This window comes from Kwoniella shandongensis, chromosome 3 (assembly GCF_008629635.2).
Source record: "Kwoniella shandongensis chromosome 3, complete sequence".
NCBI classification, from domain to species: Eukaryota; Fungi; Basidiomycota; class Tremellomycetes; order Tremellales; family Cryptococcaceae; genus Kwoniella; species Kwoniella shandongensis.
In genome coordinates, this window is record NC_089289.1 from 1,471,597 (window position 1) to 1,494,830 (window position 23,234).

The window sequence follows — 23,234 nt, forward strand, 5'->3', positions numbered from 1 at the left end:
TATGATCGTACAGAGATGGATAAGACCACACGATGGAGACGGAGGAAGAACATTACATGATCGTTTCGTAAAAATCAAGATCAGACCGCGACGCGTCGAATCAAATATCGCGGAAATCAATGTCCGTCGGTAGGTCGTCCGTCCGATCGTTATCAGTGGCTTAGCATTCTCCAGGACGAGCCCAAGACAATGGTGTAACGGTGCATAGAACGAAGACATGCAATGTAATTAATCATGGAGAAGGGGTGTCACAACTCATTCATCTATTTTATAGTGCTACTAACTCACACTACCCCCCTCAACACCACCAGCTCATTCTCCAGTAACGCAACCACCACGTCCCTTCCTCCGACTTGCACTGCTCCAACACCCAGCAACGCTCCCCTCTCTCCTCCACTTACACCGATCACACCCTGCTTCGCTTCCGTCTTCGACGTTGGCGGATAATAGACGTACAAGTTCCCCTGACCAGCCGTAGACGATCCCGAATCGAAAGCGAGGACCGTACTTTGTACAGGTGTATCTAGTCGAGCTCGTTTCGCTTCATGCGTGGTCGTACTCGTAGAAGTGGTGAGATGTCGGACTAGTCTCAGATCTCGTTTCGAAGAAATGACAAATGCCAATGCAGGATTCGTGGCGACATGTTGCCAAGGCGTTTTGGTCGGATCTCCTTTTTCATGTTGGAATAATACCCCATCCACAGCTTGTTTTAAGATCACACTCGCCTTTTGAGCAGTACTGTTGATAGGTGTGGAAATGACCGAACTTGTGTTCTTTGACCAAGTTGCCTGCCCGTCCTCCTTGATATATCCCACAAACACCTCTCGACCAACCTTACTTCCTCCGCCCAGTTCGGCATACGTACCTTCTGCCGACTCGCCGAAATCTTCTCCATCGTCAAGATCAAAGTCCATCTCTTCTCTCAACAGCGCCGGCATGGCAGGATGCATACCCTCCGGTTCATCCGGTCCTCTCGTCTTGATATTGTTGAATGTCTCTCGTACAGCTGCAAGTGTCGAAGCTGAGATGGTCTCGGGTACCTCGTCTTCTTCGTCGTCCTCATCCTCATCATCTGCAGGCGTGAAAAGAGAGGGCCAACGTGTGTTCTCGTCCACTTTGGCAATATCCAGTTCGAGAATATGTTTCGCAGAATCCAATGTCCATGTAGATGCTGATACGTCGATATTCGTCCACCATTGTCGAGTGGGCTTTGCAAGGAAGGCAGAGAGTTGCGGAGAGAGTGAAGTGGGAGGAGCTGTGAGGGAGAATGAGAATGTTGTAGGCGTCAGACCAATCGAGATATCATTGCGTGTCGTTTCTTCTGGCAATGGGATCGTCAAATTGATCGACTCCGAGTTCTGCGTCCATGAATAGGGATATACCTTTTCGTCCTCCTCGTCTTCCGTTTGCATTGGCTCGTCCGCCTGAGCCTCGGGCTCGTCCGTCGTTGTCGACAAGGAGGATGGTAATTTGGCTCCTAAACCAAGCTTCGAGATCCTCTCTAATCTCTCACGATTCTCCAACTCCTCAGTACTTGGTTGTTCACTTCCTATCTCTGAAGGAGATCTGAACTCTTCTCCTGAGAGGACCAACCATCCTCCTTCTGACCACGTTGTCCAGACTGGTAAATCCCCACCTTGCAATATCCACTTGACATCCAACAGCTCTATGTTTCCATCGTCGACCCCATTTCGCCGTGTCGGATCCAATGATACTTCCAGGAGTTCGAATCGCGTCGATTGGGAAGCGCTGACTTTCTTCCTTCCTCCGGGACCATCAGGATGCACTGACCTCGTCACTAATAATATCACCTCCGTAGGAGAAACGACGTGTACACCGCGAAGTAAGAATGGGGAAGGTTCGGGGGAATCAGAGCTCGAGAATGAGGATGAAGATGAAGGGAGATCGTATCGTGCTATGAAAGAGCCGGAGAAAGTAGAGTCGGAAGGAGGAGTAGTCTCGAGGATGTAGAGTGATCCAGAGCCAGTGGAGATTGCCCATGTGGTCGAAGTGAGAGATAGGACGGAAGGGAATTCGGCTTGTTGTTCGGTCGACGAGATGGGTACGGGCAAGCTCGCAAGTTTCGTGAAAGTAGGTGTGAGGTCCTCCTAAACAGATCAAGTCAAGTCAGATCGTCGAAACAGATGGCTCAGAAACGATACACCTACGGCAATGACGAAGCCTACTACAGTCCAATCTTTATCAACATACACCCCTCTTCCTCCTTCACCAACAGCTAGATGATCCCATCCTATTCTAGCTCGGACTTCTTTGAAACTCAGATGCTGCTGTCCCCAACCTACTCGACTTTGCGTAGCTCCAGGTCCCGGGAGAGGATGGAAGGTTACGTCCTGGTCGGGGTCGAGAGAGTGAAGTCGATAGGTCTCGAATTGGGGTAAGAGTAATGAACGATCTGGTGGGAATAAGTGTGACATATCGTTGATCTCGTGTATGCGTCTGGTAGTAAGTCGTAGATCCGTTCTGATGGTAGAACAGGAATGTTGATAGCCGCAGGATTGTTGATGGTCGGAACGAAGTTAACGATGACCGACCTCCACCGGACGAATCTGGCACATTCCGTCATCAGCATTAACGGCATTAACTATACAACTGCAATTGTTGAGATTCCTAACACGTGAACATGCAGAGTGGATGCATAGAAATTTCACAACGACATGACGGAGCATGAGGCATGATGCCGAAGAGCATGCGATGAGACGAAACATGGTGATGGTATCCAAACTGAAACAAGTGCGCCCAAATGAATGCTAACTCCCCAACTACCGTCGTTACAGTAAATCCCCCGCGCTCAGCTCTGTTCGTTGATGATTGAGGGCATGCTCGTGGAGATCCTGATAGAATTGGAAGATAGGTGTCAGCTCTGACTCTTAATACAATCGATCCGCAAGCTCACCTCGACCGTGTCGCACACGACAGCACAACCATCTTCTCCATTCCTCCATTTGCAGATATAACCTTTCCCTCCTTCTCGAGTGTTTGGGCCTTCATCATTGACAATAGTGCTGTTGCCTCCAAGATGGTTGGATGTCATCCGCTTGGCCGGGGTAGAATGATTGGTGTACCGTCTGATCGCTGAAGGCATTTCATCCATCGTCATGTTGCCCAGTGGAGAGGAATGCCTGTGACTCGGCCCATCGCGATATGACTCGTCTTCGCCGGCATCGTCATCATCTGTCTCCTCATCTCCGTCTTCTCCTAGAACGCCCATCTGCGCTGCTCGCAACGTAGCGATCTGATCACACAGCTCTTCGTTCCTCAACTCCAACTTCTCAATCTTCGTCGTCTGTTCGCTCAAGGTCGCGACAAGTTGATCGTATTCCGCTTTGTATCGATCATAGAAGGTTGCTTTGCGACGTACTGTATCGTCTGTTCTTCGGGATTGATCCAGCAATATCTTCACTTGCCCCTTCAGCTGCCTGATCTCATCTTCACGCTTCTTGGCCGCTTCTTCGTTGATGATCTTCCGCTGTTTGAGTCCAAAGTCGAGTTGCTCCTTGAGCGTTTTGACTCTTGCGGTCAACTCCCTACTCCTATTGACCTCTTGGACAGCCTTCTCACTCGCATTGTTGTACTGCGTTCGCAAAAAGTCGTTGTCCGACAACAAGGTTTCTCGTGATCGAGCGAATTGTTGGGCTTCGACCTCCAGCTGGTGGACTTGCGCCCTTATTTGTTGTACCTCGTCGGAAGTGGTTTCGACCGCTGCAGGCGTCGTTCGAGCTTCAACCAGTTCGGCTTGCACTCTAGTGATTTCGGTTTGAAGTTTCACTATTTCGGCTTGAACGGCAGCAAATTCAACCTTAGTGCGTGCCAATTCTTCGGTATCGGGATGGGGGGCAGAATTATCATGAAAGGGAAGGACGGGAACGGGAGTGTGGGAAGATCCAATTTCTGGTGCAGACTTTATCATGAAGAACGTCAGTCGACCTCCTTGCAACAGTCAATATATTGTCTCAACACACCTCGTGATCAGGATCGGACTCAGCGGCATGACTTATGATATGCAAGGCGAGGTCGCGGGGCGATTCGAACGATTCAGGACATCCTTTCCAAAGACAGAGATTGCCAGCTGGAGCTGTGGCAAGGTCAGCATTGTCATTGTACCGAAAAGGATTCACACACCTTCCGCTATTTGTTCTTCGAATCCACCTTCATCGACATCACCAGTGCTCAGACCATCAAGATCGGCATCGTTGATTTCTTCAGCAGGAACCGGGGCGGTGACATACCCATCCCCGTGCTCAGCTTCTTGTTCTTGCACATCAGCCTCGGGCGCTGCAGCATCATCTTCGTCGTCTTCTTCGCTTTCGGAGACTCGTTCGGACACCTCTTCGCCGTCGACGATCCTCTTCACCAGCTTTCCCTTTTGCGTTGTTCCACTGTCATCCGCCTCGTCTCCACGCAATGTTTCTGTAGGGTGAACGGGTTCTACGTCGTCGTTGACTGAATCGACGCCTTTCGGTTCTGGAACTTTGAAAGTTGTCTGTTTGCCTCGCTTCGCTCGTCGTGAGAGGGGACTTGAGAATCGATCAATTGGATCGGCTTGCGAATCGACACCAGAACGAGTGGTCTGTGTTTCGACAGGCTCATTCGCACTTTGGCGTGGGGACGATCGAGGAGGGGGCATTTTCGCGGCATCCTGAGCGCGAGAACGAATAGGTGAATTCCTGCGATCTCGGTTGGCGATTGTAGATGGACCTGGACCAGCTGTAGGCTGATTAGGTGAAGAAGAGCCGTGCTCTTCAACTTCGAGGACTCGCCCGGATCGAAGACTTCGCTGGGGCGATGTTACCTCAGAGTGGCCGTCAGATCGCAGAACGCGTTTAGGCGAAGCTACTTCCGAAGGAGATTCCGACGGCTCAACAGACGCTGAAGCAGAGTCTCGGCTATACTGGTTTCGCGGTGCCGCCCGTTGATTTCTGCGGGTTTTGCTAGTACTAGGCGCATCGCTCTTCGTTGTCGCCGGACGTTCGGGGCTCCTCGAGACCGATGAAGACGTGTCTTTACTCCTTGCCGCTCGGCCTAAGACAGCAATATGTTAGTCTTCCCGAGCACGACGTGTCCCGGTTGGCACAGTTCACTCACTCCGCGCTCTGCTCTCGGCGACGACCTTTCTCTTCTTACCCTGAGCTTTGGACGATGACCTATCTGCCCTCTTTCTCTTTTTCCTCTTCTTTGCATCCAGCTCCTCTTGCAACTTCTTCGCAGCGATACCAACAATCCCCGGATTCGCCTTCTTTCTCGCCTTCCATTCATCAATCAATCCCTGTGTACATCCGCTCTTGGCCGTCCATGTTGCTTCCCACGGTCTGTTGGTCGCGGGATCGATGCCTTTCCATAGTACAAGGTATTCGCCGTCTCTGACCGGACCGCGCTCGTCAAGAATCTCTTCGACTTCCCACAGATTGTCGTCATCGTCGGACAAGGATACGAATTGCGTTTGGGGCGGAGCCTCAGGCGACGAGGAGGGCTCCCTCGACGACATTTTTTGGAGCGTAGTCAATAGACGTGAGCGAGAGGGGAAGCTGCGCGGATGTATGATGTTGTCGATTCGAGCCCTGAAAGGAGGAACGGAATTGAAAGGAAATGAAATGTATACGCGACTGTGAGATGTTGCTGTCGCTAGCAGTCATGTTCCCGAAAGGCTACGAGGAGTTGTTTTCTTCCGTGTGGAGGTCAATGCGGATGACGTGGAATATTCTTTCTGTTGATATGTTGTCGTTTCGCACGTGGTTCCGCTCGTATCTTTGAATGGTCAACCGTAACGTATATTTCGGTTCAGAAGGTGTCCAGAAGGTTGCGGCTACACTCGAACTATTTACTCGTCCATTCCTTTGTCAGAGATATCGTTGCTCTCGTTTCTCTTCCCATTCCCCCTCACAAATAGGTAGCGATATCACCATGCCACCCAAATTTGACCCCAACACGCCCGAGAACGCATCCCTGATATCCCTCTTCACCTCGCTTGGTCTCGCCTCAAACTCCGCCACCGAGCTAGTCCGTCAGCCCAAGTCAGGTGCAGCCTTCAAAGCCCTTCTCGATGAATATGATTTGAATGGGAAGACATTCGATGAGAAGCAAGCGGGAGCTTTGGTGAAGCTTAGTGCAGCAGGCGGAAAGCTCGGACCTGCTGAGAAGGGCTACATCGTTGAGAAGATTGTGGACGGTAGCTTGAAGACTCAAGATCAGGTTGCTGGTGAGCTGCTTGGCGCATTCTTATTCCTGGCACGCAAGTAGCTGATCAGATTCCCAATAGCCGCTGTCAAGTTTGTGGAAGGAAACCCAGCTGGAACACCCATCAACCAAGAAGAGTTCGACAAGGCATCTGGTGTTGGTAAGTAATACACAGACCCTTTCCCAGATGAAACCAGCTAACGATAAAGCGTTCAGGTATCGAGATCTCTTCATCTGATCTTCCCGGACTCCTCAAATCATACGTTTCTTCTTTGCCCTCCCCTCCCGATAGCTGGACAAGCTTGGGTCCCATATTAGGCGGTATCAAGAGCGGAGCCTCAGATCTTCGATGGGCCAACGCAGCGGAAGTCAAGACCTCCCTCGAAACCATCTTCACAGAGCTGTTCGGCACAAAAGAAGCTGCTGCCGCTGCTCGTGCTCAAGCTGCAGCTGCTGCACCTAAAGCTAAACCTACGCCCAAGGCCAAGCCCGCGCCTGCTGCTTCGTCCGCTGCCGAGGCGTCTTCGTCATCTACCCCTGTCATCCCCACCAATATCTTCCGAGAAGGATTTTTGTCCGAATTCCACAAACCTGGAGAGAACCCTCAAATCGACCCGAAGTTGAAGGAGCAGCACTTGGCTTGGACAGAAGGGAAGGTATACACTCGATTTCCTCCAGAGCCCAATGGATATCTCCACATCGGTGAGTGGAGACAGCCTGCGTTTAGTGATCACGCTAATTGTCAATGGGTATCCAGGTCATGTAAAGGCTATCATGGTCGACTTCGGATATGCCAAGTTCCATGGCGGTCGAACATATCTCAGGTGAGCTCCTGAGTCGACGAACAATGACACCACAGAACTGACAGATGTCATTGGCACAGGTACGATGATACCAACCCTGAGGCCGAGGAAGGTCGTTACTTCCAGTCTATCCTCGAAACCGTCCGATGGCTAGGATTCGAGCCATGGAAGATCACATACTCCAGTGACAACTTTGACAAACTTTACGAGCTTGCTGTCGAACTCATCAGACGGGGCAAGGCGTATGTTTGCACGTGTGACGGTGAGTTACGCTCTTCTTGACAATATGTCTCCAGATCTGACTTTGAATGTAGCCGAGAAAATCAAGGAGGACCGAGGTGGCGGTAAAGGCAACCCTGTGCCCTGCGTGCATCGCGACACACCTATCGAGACTTCGCTCCGGGAATTTGAGCGTATGAAGAATGGGGAATACGAGGAGAAGGCGGCTTGTCTGAGAATGAAGATGGATTTGAACAGCGGAAACCCGTACATGTGGGATACGATTGCCTATCGAGTGAAGAAGGCACCACATCACAGGACCGGTGATAAGTGGAGTGAGTATCTTATGGCTTACAGATTGGTGGATAGCAAAAGCTGACCACTTTGCAGAGATCTATCCTACGTACGACTTTACCCATTGTCTCTGCGATAGTATCGAGAACATCTCGTGAGTATATTCTTCTATTGTCCGGAGCCTTATTGACTCATCATCGAGCTTAGCCACTCTCTCTGCACAACCGAGTTCATTCCCGCCCGAGAATCTTACGAATGGCTCTGTGACGCTCTCACTGTGTACAAAGCTCGCCAGTACGAATTCGCCCGACTCAACCTCCAAGGTACTTTCCTTTCCAAGCGAAAAATCGCTAAGCTCGTCAACACAAAACTTGTCAAAGACTGGGACGATCCTCGACTCTACACCATCATCGCTCTTCGTCGAAGAGGTATCCCACCTGGTGCGCTGCTCGCATTCGTCGCAGAGCTGGGTGTGACCAACGTCAACTCGACGACGGAGATCAAGAAGTTCGAATCGGTCATCAGGAAATACCTTGAAGATTCCGCACCGAGATTGATGATGGTCCTCAACCCTGTCAAATTGATCATTGACAATGTTCCGGACGATTATCGAGTCCCCGTCCAGGTGCCTCTTCACCCCAAGGTTCCTTCCATGGGCACTGTCGAGACTTCGTTCACGAAGGAGGTGTACATCGATGCTGAGGATTTCCGAGAAGTGGATTCACCCGATTACTTCCGACTTGCACCCGGCAAATCTGTCGGTTTGTTCAAAGCTCCCTTCCCCGTTACTTGCACTTCATACAAGACCGACCCTGCTACTGGCAAGGTGACTGAAATCCACTGTCACCTCGAAGATTCAGGAACCGCCAAGAAGGCGAAAGCTTATATCCAATGGGTCAACGTTCCCGAAGCAGTCAAGATTGACGAAGTTCGATACTTCAAACCTTTGTTCAAGTCCGATCCTCCTCCAGCCGATTTCGAAGCGGATGTCAATCCTGACTCGTTGGAAGTTTACAAAGACGCAGTCATCGAACCTGCTTTCTATGAACTTTCCAAGAAAGCAATTTCAGATGCCCGAAAAGAGAGTGAAGAACGAACCAAGAAAGCTAAAGCGGAATCGGCTATAGGATCAAAAGCTGGACCCGCAGAAGGTAGCGAAGCTGCGAAACATAGCGAAGATGAACCTGTTGCTACGGCAGAACAGTTGGTCGGAAATGAGAATGTGAGATTCCAAGGTATGAGATTAGCATATTTCGCTCTGGACAGGGAGAGCAAGTTGGGTTGTCTCGAAGCAGGCGAGGAAGGGAAGAAAGCGACGAAGAGCGAGGGAGATAGGATCATCCTCAATAGGATCGTTTCGTTGAAGGAGGATGCTGGAAGGAATGCTTAAACGTAGGGATGAGGTAATGAGAGACACGAGACGAGTGGCATATATGTTCGTAGATGAATCAAGCACATTTTATATATTTGACGGCATGCATGGTCGTACCGCGCACAAAATCAATTGTACTTGGCAAGTGACGTGGATGATATATGACATGTAGATGTGATTCGTAACTGCTATTTTACTGTATGTGACTATGGTCGAGGACTATCTTTTCCCCTTCTGCTCGGCCTTCTGCGCTCCAGCGACGCTCCGCTCATTACATCCGCCTTCCCCTATACCTTAAGCTCACCGACCCTATGACACCTCCATAGGCTGATCGACCTCCAGCCCCCCTTGACCACCAGCGGCTTTCGTAACAGGTGGAGGTAAAGGTGCGTTGAAGGCTTCGGAACTTCCACCAGAAGGAATTTCAAAACCTGCTCCTGATCCTGATCCATTTGATGTTTGAGCGTTATCGAATGGATTTGTCTGTGTTGAGTCCCAGGGATTTTGGAATCTACCAAAGGAATAACGTCAGACGGATATCCACTATAGCTAGCAGAGAGGAATATTTCTTCCGTGAGGAAGATGAGAGAAACGTAAACTCAAGACTCACCTTGTCACTTTTGGCTTTTCGATCAGAACATTTCTATACAACTTATCCCACTGAACGACAGGTGGTGGATTCTCCTTCAATTCCTCTTCCTCGTAATATGTGTTGACGTAATATCCGACTCTGACAAACTCCTTTTCTCGATACGAAGCAGTGATGATGATGACTGTCACACCGAGGACTTCGTCAGGCTCGACAGAGGGCAGGAGGTTGTGAGCGGGGGCGGGGGCGAGGAAGTCGAAAGCGTTTACACCGGCGGGGATCGGGCCGACTGTTGGCGGTACACCAGAGGAAGGAAGGGAGGTAGACATTGGTCATTGTTGATGGAACATGCAGCACAGCAATGAGGAGTTAGCACACGAAGAAGGTATGAGGAACGGAGGAAGAGGTTCGTCAGCGAGTTTCTTTATACGGTACCAGAAAACAAACCCCACTCACCCGAACAATTATCCAGTTCCTGATCAAATTCTTCAGAACTGGCCGAACCGACATAGATCAATCGCCAATCGAGATCTGCCAGACAGGAAAAGGACGTCAGCTACTGGAGGCCTGTAACGGGGAGTCGCAGACAGCTGATACTCACCTTCCGCTAATGGTGCTATGGCCTCAAATTTGATTCTGAAGTGATAATCATCGTCGAATTTGGCAGGGTTGTTGAGTAGCTCGATGTTCCGTATATTAACCTGGGGGAGCGTGATCAGCCTTCCTTTTCGACCATGACAGAGCAGCTGTAACGACAGCTGGCAAGTGAATGCACTTACGATTGACTGTATGGAGAAGAAGGACAGGGAGGGAAGGAAGAAATCATGGTTAGCTTTAATGTGGACGTTCAGAGGTGAAGGAAGACCTACCATCTTGAGTGGACGTTATTCAACAGATTAGGGTAATTTTGCGGTCCGAAAGGCCAATAGAATGTCGAGTGCTATGATTCTTTTTGGTGTTTAAGAAAGGTAGAAGGGAAGATTGATTTAATGTTGATGTTGAATTTGTATCACCATTCTGGATCATGTGTCGAGGAAATGAGCGAGTGAGCAGAGAGACAGACGCGACCGAGACGCGCGAACGATGGCGAGAACAATAGTAGTATGACGTGGATTTGTATACTGCTATATAACCCTTATCACTTGTGTCTATCTCACTGTCCCAGCGAGTCGTCCTCCTCCACCCAGCCGGATAAATAAAAGTCAAAAGAGAATTTCAAGACCACCCCCGCAATTACTAGGTAATTGTTTGATACATCAATCAAGAAACCATTATCAAGAAGCTATATGCTTCTACCCCATCGTATACGACCTCTTATTACACCTGCTATCCGAACGATATCTTTTGCAAATATGTCATCGTCATCGACTCCCACCACAACACCTTACACGGTCCCTCTCAAAGAAGGCATCCCACCTAATCATCGTTTGCACACCGAATCAACGACGACCATCTTCCTCCCCAAAGCAGGAGCGTTCTTGAACCCCGTTCAGCACTATAATCGAGATATGAGCGTAGCTGTTATCAGAGCATGGAATGAGCTGAGAAAGGAAGAGCTGGAGAAGAAGTGGAGGACCAAGTTGGAGAAGAGAGGCGGTGTGGTCAAGCCCAAGAAGGGGAAGAAGGGTGCTGCTAAAGCAAAGACGGAAGAGACTAGCGAGGAAGCCGGTAAGCCGCCCCTTCGGTCTTCGTGATCAGGAGAGACAGCTGATAAACAAATCCAGCTCTCAACGTCGATGAGCCCGTAGCGGAGGCCACAACAACCGGTGAAGAACAACCAGTTGCAGGCCCGTCCACAGAGGTCAGCTGCCGTTTCAGGCCCTGGCGTCTAGCATAGCTGACAGAGATCACAATGATGCAGAAAAAGTTCCGAGCGCCTTCGATCAACATTCTAGAAGCTCTCGCTGCGACAGGTTTGCGATCAATCCGTTACGCGAAGGAGATCCCTAATGTCAAGTGAGTCTTAACTGCTGCTCGGACGCTCCTTGTGGCCATTTCGAGAAAAGTCCACTCACTCACGATTCCTACTCGCAGATATGTCCTCGCCAACGATCTCTCACCATCAGCTTGCGAAGCCATGCGACGGAATGTCGAGTTCAATGGCGTTGGAGAAGATTACGAACCACCAGCGGTGGACGGTGTGGAAGGTGCGGAGGCAGAGACAGCTGTACCGGAATCTGAGGTGGCAGTCAAGGAGGACAAAGTCACCGAGGAGAAGATGGAGTTAGATGGCGAAACGAAGGCTGTCAATGGAGATAAGGCTGAAGCAGCGAAACCAGCACAAGCGGAAGGAGAGCCGAAAGATCATGTTGGTCGAAGACCTAATTGTCGAGGACGAGTGAAGATCAATGAGGGAGATGCTTGGTGAGTCAACGAATAAGATCCTGATGATGGAATTCTAGCTGATAAGCTATATATAGTGCGTTTATGTACTCACATCGATCACCTGTCGGACCTACATCTCGTGTCGATGTGGTGGATCTGGACCCGTATGGAACTGCTGCACCGTTCATTGACGCGGCGTTGGGATGTATTGCAGACGGAGGTGAGCGGGACCCTAGTTCTGGCTTTTCGTGCTCCGATGCTGATCAACGTTCAGGTCTTCTTGCCATCACATGTACCGATCTTGCCGTTCTCGCCGGTCAACAATACCCCGAAAAGTGGTAGGTTACCTTCATCTATCTGAAACATCTCTCACTGACCGCTTGATACAGCTATTCCAACTACGGCGGAACCAACGTACACGCCGAATATACCCACGAAGCGGCTCTTCGTCTTGTCATGCATTCACTCGCCACTTGTGCGGCTCGATATGGTCGTTATATCACCCCTCTCCTCTCGTTCTCTATTGATTTCTACGTCCGACTTTTCGTCAGGATCGACACTAGACCAGAACAGGTCAAGAGACTCGCTGCGTGAGCTATCATTTCAACCACCATAGTATCACTTCAGGAAGCTGACAGCCATTGTAGTCAAACAGGCGTAGTGTACACTTGTCAATTCTGCCAAACTTCAGTCACACAGCCGTTCGGGAAGGTCGTCGAAAAGGAGACGGCAAAGGGTGTGACTCTCGATGCGTTCAAGACCGCTGCGGGGCCTACACCTTCTCACGGATCATCATGTGAAGAGTGCGGTTCTACAATGCATGTGAGTTGTACATTTTTCTGAGAAGAAAAGTCAACTGACGTTACACTGTAGCTTGGTGGACCATTGTGGCTTGGGCCTCTCCAGGATAGCGAGTTCGCCAAGCGGGTTATCAAGGATATCTCGAGCCAAGAAAAGGAGTACAAGACATACAACAGAATGTTGGGAATGTTGACCATTGCTTCTCAAGTCAGTGAAATCCAAAGTCATTCGCGAAAACATTCTGATGATTTCTGCAGGAACTGCCCGACCCATGGTTCTTCACTGCCAATCGAATTGCCAAGTCCTTGCATTCGTCTTCATTGCCTATGAGCAAGATTCTGTAAGCATATCATTCTGTCCAAAGGGTGGTGATTCGGCTTAATCTAAATTTGTACCAAATAGGTCCGCCCTTCTCAATGCTGGTTACAAGATCTCTCGATCTCATTGTGTCGCGGGGGCTGTCAAAACCGACGCACCTAGGAGTTTCATCTACGACATCATGCGAGAAGAGATCAAGACCAACCCTATTCGGATGGACAAGATTACAGAAGGCTCACCATCTAGAAATATCATCAACAAACCCATGACGTGAGTTCAGCTCCTTGCAGTCATTTCTTCCTTGTCAAAGAGAGATCATAAAGCTGACCACTGGCCTGATATAGACACAAGATCGATTTCACTCCTCATCCTGATGCGAGTCTGGAACGATCTGGCAAGGAAACGTTCTACCAAGTCAACCCTTTGCCTAATTGGGGACCTGCACCTCGAGCGAAGAGTATACAAGTTGGACAGGAGGCTAAGCGGAAGGCCGGAGAGATCGTCGATGAACTGGAAGAGGAGGAAGATGCCGAGACGAAGAAGGCGAGATTGGATGAGGAGGCGGCGATGAACGCCTGATGGGTTGTAGATCCTGCATAAGTAGGAAAGAAAATGGTAATATTACGACGAACAATTTTTGGGTTTAGAATCTCACATGTCATGGATTTATTCTCAAGATGATACGATGTCTGCATTGTCCAACCTAGCCACTTGCCCGCCACCCAACGAACAGTTCTCGATCTTGAGATTGCATGTACAAAGCTGCGATCTATGCATACAACAACTCATGACTTCTCCCAGTACATCTATTTAAGCAGTACTTTGGCCACTCTCCAACCTACTCCGTATCCCTTCCTTCCTCGTTTCAATCTTTTCCACAAGCTTGGTCGTGATCTCCTTCCACACTTTCGACGAAGTAGTCTGCAAATATCTATCTAAGAGAGGGAATGTTCCCCTTCCATTCGCCTCCTCTGCACTACCATTCGATTCGGCTGTTGTTCCATCTCCGTTCTCCTCTGCTGATGAAGATAATGCTCCTTCACCTAATATTTCACCTTTTGACACTGCGTCTAATAACCCCACTAGGACGGTATCAATGGGAACTCTACCCAAAAATCCTATCCCCTCTTTCTCCGCCATACCTTCACCTCCGCCCCTTCCGAACGTATCGGAGATCTCACCACAACAAGGACATACGTATCCTGCCATGTTTTCGACGAGACCCATAACGGGGAGAGAGAGTTTACGAGTGAAAGATAAGGATTTGAGAGTATCGTTCAACGCTGTAGTTTGCGGCGTGGTGATGAGGATTGAGGACGGGGTGGTTGGTCGTGAAACGGTAGGAGTGAACAGGGGATGGAGGTGCGTGAGAAGGGAGATGTGTTCGTCGGAAGTGCCTTAGGAGAGGGTGGGTTAGTAACGAACACATACATACAGGTGCTACTTTCGGGGAGATGATGACTGATGTGAAGGTGGTCGACGATGCGACTCTGAGGCAAGATGTGAAGGTTTTTATGCCAAGCATCTCACTGGTATTTGTTTGGCAAAGGGAAGGGAGAGACACTCACCTGGAGGCGTATCAATCACCAAATAATCAATATCACCCCATCTCACTTCGCTCAAAAACTGTCTTATCATCCCATCCTTCTTCGGACCTCTCCATACCACACTATCCCCTCTATCTTTCAGCAAGAAGCCAATACTCATCACTCCCAGACGACGTTCTTGATCGACGTAGACTGGGACCCAGCCTGCGGACGATTGGTGTACTGTCGCAGAGGGCGTGTCAAGGCCTACCATTCGAGGAAGAGAGGGACCTGTGATGTCGAGATCGATAAGACCGACTCGGGTGGTGGGTGAGATTGCGAGTAGAGAAAGAGCGAGTTGTACAGATGAAGAGGATTTACCGACACCACCTATATCAAGAGTGATATGTCAGTGATGATGTCCATGAGTTACGAGCAGCCATGTCAAGGAGTGAAGTGTATTTGTGAGTAATAAACGTGAGTTGGAAGAATCACAAAGTGATAAACTGAACGTCCACTCACCCTTCCCCGACAATACGATAATCACATTCTTCACAGAGCTCAACCGTCTGCTCACAGGTGTCTCGAGTGGGTCGGCCATGTTTCTTAATCAACCTGTTATGTATGCTGTACGATCAGGACGACAATGGATGTTCAATTCAACAGGATCGAATGATTCAGCATCTCTTCTACTAACGGCCGACTTTTAAAGTGGAGGTGTCAAAGCTTACGTAAACTAGGATTGACCTTTCGCCACCGTTCTTTCGCTCTGTTCAACTTCAGCACAACTTGAAAACGATTGGAATTGATAGCTATCTCCTTTTCATATTCTTCGTCCCTTCCACTGTTCGTGTACTTCTCGATCAAAAGGTGTTGAAGAGGGTACCTCTCGCTTCATACTACTAGCCAACAAAACGGATACGGTTTATCCGACAGGTTCCAGCGGTCTGACTCACATAGCTACTCTCCCTCCCTCCTTTCCTCTCAACTCGTATTCGCCATGTCGCACATCGGTACGGTCAAGCATGTGCCGAAGGAGGTTCGATACAACTTCTTACAGGTGAGCTGGATCCTCCCTCTTGCCCTCCATATGACCAGACGGGATATCAGCTGACGCTCTCATCAATTTGCAGATGGCCGCTCCGGCGTCCTATGTAGCAGGTCTAGGTCGAGGGTGAGCCGATCTGCTAACCAGTCTCTTGACACTCAGCTAACATCATATCTCGTAGTGCATCTGGTTTCACAACGCGATCGGATATCGGTCCAGCTCGAGAAGGACCTAGTGCAGATGCGATTGCGTGAGTGCCTCCCCCACTTTGGTAATGGTAACGGAGCTGATGTTGATTTCGCTATGTAGCGAGGCTCAGGCGAAACGAGGCGAAGAAGTACCGGACCCCGATGCATTACAAGATCCAGATGATGAGAGGAACTTGTTCGCTGGTACGGTCTATGAAGCAGACGACGAGGAAGCAGATCGGATATGGGATAGTGTAGATGAGAGAATGGATGCAAGACGAAAAGCTCGAAGGTGGGTCGTCCTGCGTCTGATTCCGTCTGAGGATTTGTTGTCTGACTTGATCGGTTTTTTGTGTTGCAGAGAAGCAGTGGAGGCTGAACAAGCAGCTAAAGAACGAGCACTCAATCCCAAACTTCAAACTCAATTTGCGGATCTCAAACGTTCTCTATCAGGTCTCAATGACGCAGATTGGGATGCCATACCCGAAGCTGGAAACTTGACGGGAAAGAGACGGAAACATAATATGAGGATGGAGGAGAACCAGAACGGGAGAAGTTATGCGGTCAGCGATACCGTTTTGGCGGATGTAGCTGGGAGAAATACACTGTTAGGAGAGCTGGATAAGGCTCAACAGGAGGTAAGTTCCACCACGACGAACTCGGATTCGATGAGAGTGAGAACGCTGATGTCAATCGTATCTAGAATGGCGGCTTTGACACACCGGCGAATGATGGGACAATGACAGATTTCATCTCCATTGGTAATGCCAGAGACAAGGTCTTGTCCTTGCGGTTAGACCAAGTGAGTTACAGCTATGCCTGTGGCTCCATCAGCATAAACGAGCTGACCGTTTCCTTGCAGGCGTCTCGTGATGCAGCCAATGGATCTTCGACCAGTGTCGACCCTAGAGGATATATGACAGCTCTCAACAGTCAGATCGTTCAGACTGATGCTCAGATCGGGTAAGTCAGCTTTGTAATAATCTTGATCCTGCAAGCTGATAGGCAATCACACAGTGACATCAAGCAAGCTCGACAACTGCTGCAAAACCTTATTCAGACTAATCCAAAGCATGCTCCAGGATGGATCGCAGCTGCGTCTCTGGAAGTGCACGCGAAGAAGATGGTGGCAGCGAGAAAGATCATTGCGGAGGGATGTGAGAAGTGTCCGAAGAGCGAGGATATCTGGTTCCACGCTGCGGAACTTAACGTGAGTGTCTGAGCGATTCGTCCTTGGGCTCAGTCGCTGACAAGACTATCTAGACCCCTGAGAACTCAAGAATTATCCTCGGAAAGGCGGTTCAGCATGTTCCCCAATCTGTAAAGATCTGGTTGAAGGCGGCCTCACTGGAGACAGACGTGTCGGCAAAGAAGCGTGTACTACGAAAAGGTGAGCTGACTGGTCTTCTTCCACTATACGGCAGAGCTGACATATTTTACTACAGCACTGGAATTCATTCCCAATTCTGTTCGATTATGGAAGGAGACAGTCAATCTCGAGGACGACCCCGAGGACGCCCGAGTGCTCTTGACTCGCGCTGTTGAGGTCATCCCGACCTCAGTCGAGCTCTGGCTTACCCTCGCCCGTCTTGAGACACCCGAAAACGCGAAGCAGGTCCTCAACTCTGCTCGTAAACGTATCCCCACATCACACGAGATCTGGATCGCTGCTGGTCGGCTTGCAGAGCAGTCGCCTACAGCGGTGTCTGAAGTCAAGGTGGAAGATGACGCGGAGACGACGCGAAAGCTCGCGGCTCAAGTCGACAAGCTTATGGTCGGTGCTGTGAATTCGCTAAGGAAGAACCAGGTCATCCTTTCTCGAGAACAGTGGCTGCAAGAAGCAGAGAAATGTGAACAGGATGGGAGTCCGCTCACGGCGCAGGCTATCGTCAAAGCCACGATTCATCAGGATGTGGAAGAGGAGGACAGGAAGAACACGTGGATCGAAGATGCGGAACGGGCTGGAAAGGGTGGATTCTTTGAGGTAGCACGAGCTTGTTACGTTGTGGTGTTGGAGACATTCCCGACATCTCCTTCCGTCTGGCGTAAGGCTGCGGAGTTCGAAAAGGTTCATGGTACACCGTACGTTCGCTGTCATTCTACTTGCAAAGTGGAAACAAATTCTGACAATGTCCACAGACAAGCGGTACAGGATATCCTGGCGAAAGGAGTGCAACATTGTCCACATGCCGAAGTCCTCTGGCTCATGGCAGCGAAAGAGAAATGGGTCGGTGGCGATATCCCAGGCGCAAGAGTTATCCTTGCCGAGGCGTTCGAGAAGAACGAGGACTCCGAGTCTATCTTCCTGGCAGCTGCCAAGCTTGCGTCGGAGACTGGAGAGATGGAGGCGGCGTTGCAGATCCTGGAGAAGGCGAGAGCACAGGCGAATACGGAACGAGTAAGCTATTCCTCTATTCTTATGGTTATGGCCAAGGCTGACGCGGCTATCTTGCAGATCTGGATGAAGTCTGCTGTTCTACAACGGCAGCTTGGTCAACTCGACGAAGCTCTCAAGACCCTTGAGCAAGCTATCACCAAATTTGCGACTTTCGATAAATTGCATATGATCCGAGGTCAGATTTACGAATCAAGGAAAGAAGTTGCCAGCGCTCGAAGTGCTTATGCGCAAGGTTGCAAGGCATGTTCGAAATCTATACCGCTCTGGATTTTGTCGGCGAGGTTGGAAGAGAAAGCGGGAGTTACAATCAAGGCGAGATCGTTGCTTGAGAAGGCACGATTGTACAATGCCAAGAACGATGAGCTGTGGGCTGAGAGCGTTAAGATTGAGGAGAGAGCTGGCAGTACTCAACAAGCCAAGTCATTACTTGCCAGAGGTAGGTCGGCTCACGTCACGGTGTCTTGATACGGAGTATCCGCTAACGACGAAAGAATTATCTTTTTACAGCGATGCAAGAATGTCCCACATCGCCTTTACTGTGGTCCATGGCAATCTTCATGGAAGCCCCTCAACAGCGAAAAGGTCGATCTGTCGACGCACTCAAGAAGGCAGGAGAACATCCTTCCGTCATCTTATCTGTTGCTAGACTGTTCTGGGGAGAACGGAAGATCGAGAAGACGAGACAATGGATGCAGAATGCGATCACGGCGGATGCAGATTGGGGAGATGCGTGGGGTTGGTGGTTGAAGTTTGAGAGACAGCATGGAGAGCAGGTGAGTGCGGACGACTGCGTATTCGTGTTCTATTGTGTATGGGCACTGCTGACTCCCCTTGGTTGAGCAGGAACGACAAGAAGCAGTCATTGAGAGATGTGTCCAAGCTCAACCGCATCACGGTCCGGTCTGGCAAGCAGTCGCGAAGGACTTGACGAATGTGGGCAAGTCAACGAAAGAGATTTTGGAGCTAGTAGCGAACAGGCTGGAGTGAGACGTATAGGGATAGTATCAAACATATGGCATGGGTCACGAATGCAGCATAAGACGATGTTAGATCGCATAAACATTGTTGCTGAGTCCGATGGCATGTGCGCCGACAGTCAAGCGACAGTCGGTTGCGGTCCGGCCGCGGCAGTAATTTGTGACCCAAACCCGACTGGACGACCGTCGGAACAAGACGGACTAGATGGGTCTCGACCGCGTCTCAAGTGGTGGGCAAACCTTTTAACGAAAAGACAGGTTAGCGTAGTCGATGGTGTATCTTTTCCCTAAAATGGTGCATACCGCGACACCAACTCGATCGACCGGTTAAACCAACCGACTGAAGCGACGCCTTGGACGGAGTAGACCCAAGTAAGGTAAGTGAGAGGTGGATCTTGCGCAGTTGTACTTGCATCCAAACTACCAGGGTATCATTGGTCAAGAGGTACGTAGGTTAGACCAATTAGTCCGATCCGATTCCAATAGGTCAAAGTTAAAGCTTCGATTGTACACTGCATGCCGTTAGAAGCAGTACAAGCGTTCAAGCGCGATGTTTGCATTTTGTTGTTTTACGAGGATCGTCCTGTGCGTTCCTCTCAATTGAACAATGGGATCAACAAACCCTGAATGGGTGATTTGTTTACTTTCTGCACGGTGCCGTTATTATGCGGGGTTGCGCAGGGTGAATTGCTCCATCTCAGGGTTCCAACTCCGGCTTTGGCGTTTGTTTTCTTTCTGTTCTTTTTGTTCGTTGTGTATTTTGGTTGTTCCCTTCCAATGAGACTTATGTTACCTTTTGTTCCGATGCTTCTCTCTCTCTCTCCTTGGCTACCATAGCAATAGCAATAGCAAAGAGAACATCACAAGACCTACTTACGATACAGACTAGTCATCAAAACTCAAAATTGGTGCTGTGTATTATTTACATGTCTCATCGGATGAACACGCTGATGTCTTACTTTTGGAAGAAGGAGAGACTGGACAATGCTTCGGTCGGTGGTGAAGTTACTGATGGACGAATGGATGAGATGGTTATTGACACAGCCCACATGATCCTTTTGTTTCTCTCTAATAGAGCATAGGAGCAAAAGGAAAGTCGGCCCGATGTACGTTGTACGTTGTACGGTGCACGGTGCACGGTGTATGGAAGCGAAGCAGCCTCTTGTTGATATCGTATCGTCTCTTAGCCTTTGCAGTCCAAGCGTTCCAGTAATCAGCCACTCACTCACTCACTCGCTCACCCCTTCCTCCCCTCCTTGCTCTCTCTTGTTGTGTACCTTCTTACTTCTATTACATGATGTCACTTGACTTGTGTATTGTATTCCTTCATCAATAATCTCTCTGCCCCTCACTCACTCACTCACTCACAACGACGAGCCTCCCTTCCCCTCATTCTTGGAATCTCCACTTTCAACTTCTCTCTCTTTCTTTCTTTCTGACTCCTCAACGATCAGACATCATCCCACTTTACAACACGCTCTTTACACACTTCACGCTCATTAACAATCACTGTACATACCAAAACAAAACAACATAAACCCCCTACGCCACCACCACACCACAACACCACCATCATACCACAACATCATCAATCGGCCTGAATCCCAAAAGAACACAGCCTCTTCTACTCATTCATACGTTCGGACCCCTCGTGACCTCTATTCTCACGAACGCCTCCGTTTTCGAGCCACCCAGACCCACGTCCACACAACGACAGACGCTTGGACCACATTCTCTTCCTTCTCTGTCTGTACGAACTGGAACTGAGACCCATCTCATCTTGTTTGTCAATGATATACTAGAGCTGCTTGTTGGACGTATAATTCAATATCATTGCTATAATACCACGAGCCTCACGCGTCCACTCCATTTGACCCTTTTTCCATCACCACCACCACCACACCACACACACCATGCGATCACGGACCTCACTCTCATTACTGGTATCTCTGTTAGGAGCGATCAACCTCGTCCATGCGGCATCTGCCGATCAATGGAAGGGTAAATCAATATACCAGTGAGTCGAATCTCATCACTCAATTATCAGCTTCAACACTGACGATTCTCCTTCTGTAGACTGTTCACAGATCGATTCGCGCCACCATCAGATACTGCTCCAGCTCGAACATCACCTTTACCAGCAATTTGTGATCCAGCATTGCAAACGTGAGTCTTATCCAGGCCAAGTTCTTGGGACAAGGGCAGACAATGCTGACCATTCGATGCAGATGGTGTGGCGGTACATGGCTTTCGATCATTGACAGACTGGATTATATCCAAGGGATGGGCTTTGATGCTATTTGGATCTCTCCCGTCAGCCGTGAGTATACCCTTGGACGAGGATGCAGACGACCATCGCTGACGTTCAATGTAGAAAACATCGACGTTTACACACCGTACAACTATGCCTATCACGGATACTGGGTCAACGACCCTTTAACGCTCAACCCTCGATTCGGTACTGCTGACGATCTCAAAGCCCTATCTGCGTCTCTTCACTCTCGAGGGATGTACCTCATGGTCGACGTCGTCGTCAACAACATTCCCGGTGTCTCAGCGAAAGACGCCGTCAGTTCCGAAACACTCATTGCGGACGGATCGAGATGGACAGACCCATCGGAGTTCCACCCCCAATGTTCGATCGATTATAGTAATGCTACCAGCGTCGAATACTGTTGGTTGGGTGACGACAAGTTGCCCTTGATGGACGTCAACACGGAGAACCCGACGGTGGTCAACACGTTGAACAGCTGGATCGGAAACCTGACATCCACATACGGGATCGACGGTCTCAGGGTTGACGCTGCCAAGCATGTTCCGGGACCGTTCTGGACTGGATTCTGCAAGGCGTCAGGTGTCTTCTGTATCGGTGAAGTCTACGGAAGTGATATTGAGTGAGTCTTTTTACAGCATTTCACAGGACGGAACAATGGACTAACAATGACTTTGCAGATACGCTGCCAGCTACCAGACCGAGGGATGGATGGACTCTGTCCTTGGCTATCCTCTCTATTACGGTATCACCAGCGCCTTTGGATCTCCCAGTGGAAACATGTCACACTTTGTCGATGTCGCCTCTCAGGTCTTGGCCTCTTTCCCTACTCCCGGATTACTAGGAAACTTCATCGAGAACCACGATCTCCCCCGATGGAGAAATACCACCGCCGACGCGCAACTCGCTTACAACGCCATGGTCGCTCAATTCATCTTTGATGGATTGCCCATCGTCTATTACGGTCAAGAACAAGATTTCTCAGACGGCGCAAACGATCCTTATAACCGAGCTGCACTTTGGCCATCCAACTATGCCAACTCGTCGACTTACAACCATATCAAGAAATTGAACGATATTAGACATGCGGTCATCAACAACGGTACCCAATTCCAAGGGAAGAACTTCCTTGATTCACAGACTAAGATTGTGGCGAGCACAAAGACAGATGTTGCGTTCAGAAAGGGTCCATTACTCGCTGTTCTGACAAACGTGAGTAGGCAGTCTCTAAGCCTTTACGCTTCATACGCTGATGTCTTCGGGGCTGTAGCGTGGAAGCCCAAGCGAGAGCCAAAGTTTCGGTGTTCCCACCAGCGGATGGGCGTCTCAATCGAACGTCATTGAGTGAGTACTTCAGCGGACCGTTGCCCTGCAGTCATCGCTGACATTCGCCGCCCTCAGTCTCCTATCGTGCAAGCCTTACACTGTCGGTTCTGGCGGTGCCATCTCGGTCTCATACGCTGCGGCCGGATACGGTGGTATGCCATATGTGAGTGGCGACTCAGTCTTCCTTAATCAAGCAAGTTAGCTGACTCGAGCGTGCTTCAACAGATCTTCGTCTCGCAAAACGATGCGAAAGCATTGAAGCTCTGTGGGGATGTCGGCGTTGCCACATACGTTTCGTCCAACACCACTACGGCCGCTGCGAAGAGCTCCGCTTCGAGCATAACGCCCATTGGATCGACATCAACAACCTTGCCTTTGTTGTTGGCGGGTTTAATATCCCTTGGTGTTGGAGCTGTCTTGGCGTGATCGTGTTGACTCGCATTGTCGGAAAGTGGAGACATTAGCATTGACTTTGGCATCAGCATTTGGCATTACCTCTCATTGCATCCAACCAAGCATATTAGGTTCAAGTAATATAGCATAAACCCCTTTACATCGTATATCACCTTTGCCCTTGCCCTTGCTA

General features: G+C 49.7%; 8 protein-coding genes across 8 annotated transcripts; 4 read left to right on the forward strand and 4 right to left on the reverse strand.

Annotated features, from left to right (window-relative positions):
* Window positions 1-284: 284 nt before the first annotated feature.
* CI109_101895 (uncharacterized protein) lies at window positions 285-2,435 on the reverse strand (the record flags this gene model as incomplete). The annotated part of the gene is made up of 2 exons (XM_065967051.1): window positions 285-2,108; window positions 2,169-2,435. 2 exons carry the CDS (start codon window positions 2,433-2,435, stop codon window positions 285-287), a joined length of 2,091 nt encoding a protein of 696 aa, XP_065823123.1.
* Window positions 2,436-2,789: 354 nt separating this feature from the next.
* CI109_101896 (uncharacterized protein) lies at window positions 2,790-5,503 on the reverse strand (the record flags this gene model as incomplete). The annotated part of the gene is made up of 5 exons (XM_032007887.1): window positions 2,790-2,852; window positions 2,915-3,919; window positions 3,981-4,093; window positions 4,141-5,040; window positions 5,104-5,503. 5 exons carry the CDS (start codon window positions 5,501-5,503, stop codon window positions 2,790-2,792), a joined length of 2,481 nt encoding a protein of 826 aa, XP_031857825.1.
* Window positions 5,504-5,919: 416 nt separating this feature from the next.
* CI109_101897 (glutamine-tRNA ligase) lies at window positions 5,920-8,898 on the forward strand (the record flags this gene model as incomplete). The annotated part of the gene is made up of 8 exons (XM_032007888.1): window positions 5,920-6,214; window positions 6,275-6,352; window positions 6,409-6,894; window positions 6,950-7,016; window positions 7,076-7,257; window positions 7,310-7,549; window positions 7,605-7,662; window positions 7,716-8,898. The coding sequence occupies 8 exons, from the start codon at window positions 5,920-5,922 to the stop codon at window positions 8,896-8,898; spliced, it is 2,589 nt and encodes an 862-aa protein (XP_031857826.1).
* A 291-nt stretch (window positions 8,899-9,189) lies between these two features.
* Window positions 9,190-10,341, reverse strand: CI109_101898 (histone chaperone ASF1; the record flags this gene model as incomplete). Its single annotated transcript, XM_032007889.1, has 5 exons — window positions 9,190-9,391; window positions 9,491-9,758; window positions 9,926-10,000; window positions 10,071-10,170; window positions 10,249-10,341. 5 exons carry the CDS (start codon window positions 10,339-10,341, stop codon window positions 9,190-9,192), a joined length of 738 nt encoding a protein of 245 aa, XP_031857827.1.
* A 480-nt stretch (window positions 10,342-10,821) lies between these two features.
* Window positions 10,822-13,492, forward strand: CI109_101899 (N2,N2-dimethylguanosine tRNA methyltransferase; the record flags this gene model as incomplete). The annotated part of the gene is made up of 12 exons (XM_032007890.1): window positions 10,822-11,137; window positions 11,194-11,270; window positions 11,331-11,425; window positions 11,504-11,833; window positions 11,890-12,014; window positions 12,069-12,132; window positions 12,184-12,384; window positions 12,442-12,616; window positions 12,668-12,802; window positions 12,853-12,935; window positions 12,998-13,183; window positions 13,258-13,492. 12 exons carry the CDS (start codon window positions 10,822-10,824, stop codon window positions 13,490-13,492), a joined length of 2,022 nt encoding a protein of 673 aa, XP_031857828.1.
* Window positions 13,493-13,723: 231 nt separating this feature from the next.
* CI109_101900 (cytosolic Fe-S cluster assembly factor CFD1) lies at window positions 13,724-15,040 on the reverse strand (the record flags this gene model as incomplete). Its single annotated transcript, XM_032007891.1, has 3 exons — window positions 13,724-14,310; window positions 14,482-14,829; window positions 14,962-15,040. The coding sequence occupies 3 exons, from the start codon at window positions 15,038-15,040 to the stop codon at window positions 13,724-13,726; spliced, it is 1,014 nt and encodes a 337-aa protein (XP_031857829.1).
* Window positions 15,041-15,439: 399 nt separating this feature from the next.
* Window positions 15,440-19,060, forward strand: CI109_101901 (uncharacterized protein; the record flags this gene model as incomplete). The annotated part of the gene is made up of 14 exons (XM_032007892.1): window positions 15,440-15,499; window positions 15,573-15,613; window positions 15,669-15,737; window positions 15,797-15,967; window positions 16,037-16,313; window positions 16,379-16,477; window positions 16,538-16,638; window positions 16,693-16,885; window positions 16,939-17,065; window positions 17,121-17,757; window positions 17,815-18,073; window positions 18,131-18,509; window positions 18,581-18,846; window positions 18,917-19,060. 14 exons carry the CDS (start codon window positions 15,440-15,442, stop codon window positions 19,058-19,060), a joined length of 2,823 nt encoding a protein of 940 aa, XP_031857830.1.
* A 1,903-nt stretch (window positions 19,061-20,963) lies between these two features.
* On the forward strand, window positions 20,964-23,074 carry CI109_101902 (uncharacterized protein; the record flags this gene model as incomplete). Its single annotated transcript, XM_032007893.1, has 8 exons — window positions 20,964-21,067; window positions 21,127-21,216; window positions 21,279-21,370; window positions 21,425-21,944; window positions 22,003-22,534; window positions 22,593-22,666; window positions 22,724-22,811; window positions 22,874-23,074. The coding sequence occupies 8 exons, from the start codon at window positions 20,964-20,966 to the stop codon at window positions 23,072-23,074; spliced, it is 1,701 nt and encodes a 566-aa protein (XP_031857831.1).
* Window positions 23,075-23,234: the final 160 nt, after the last annotated feature.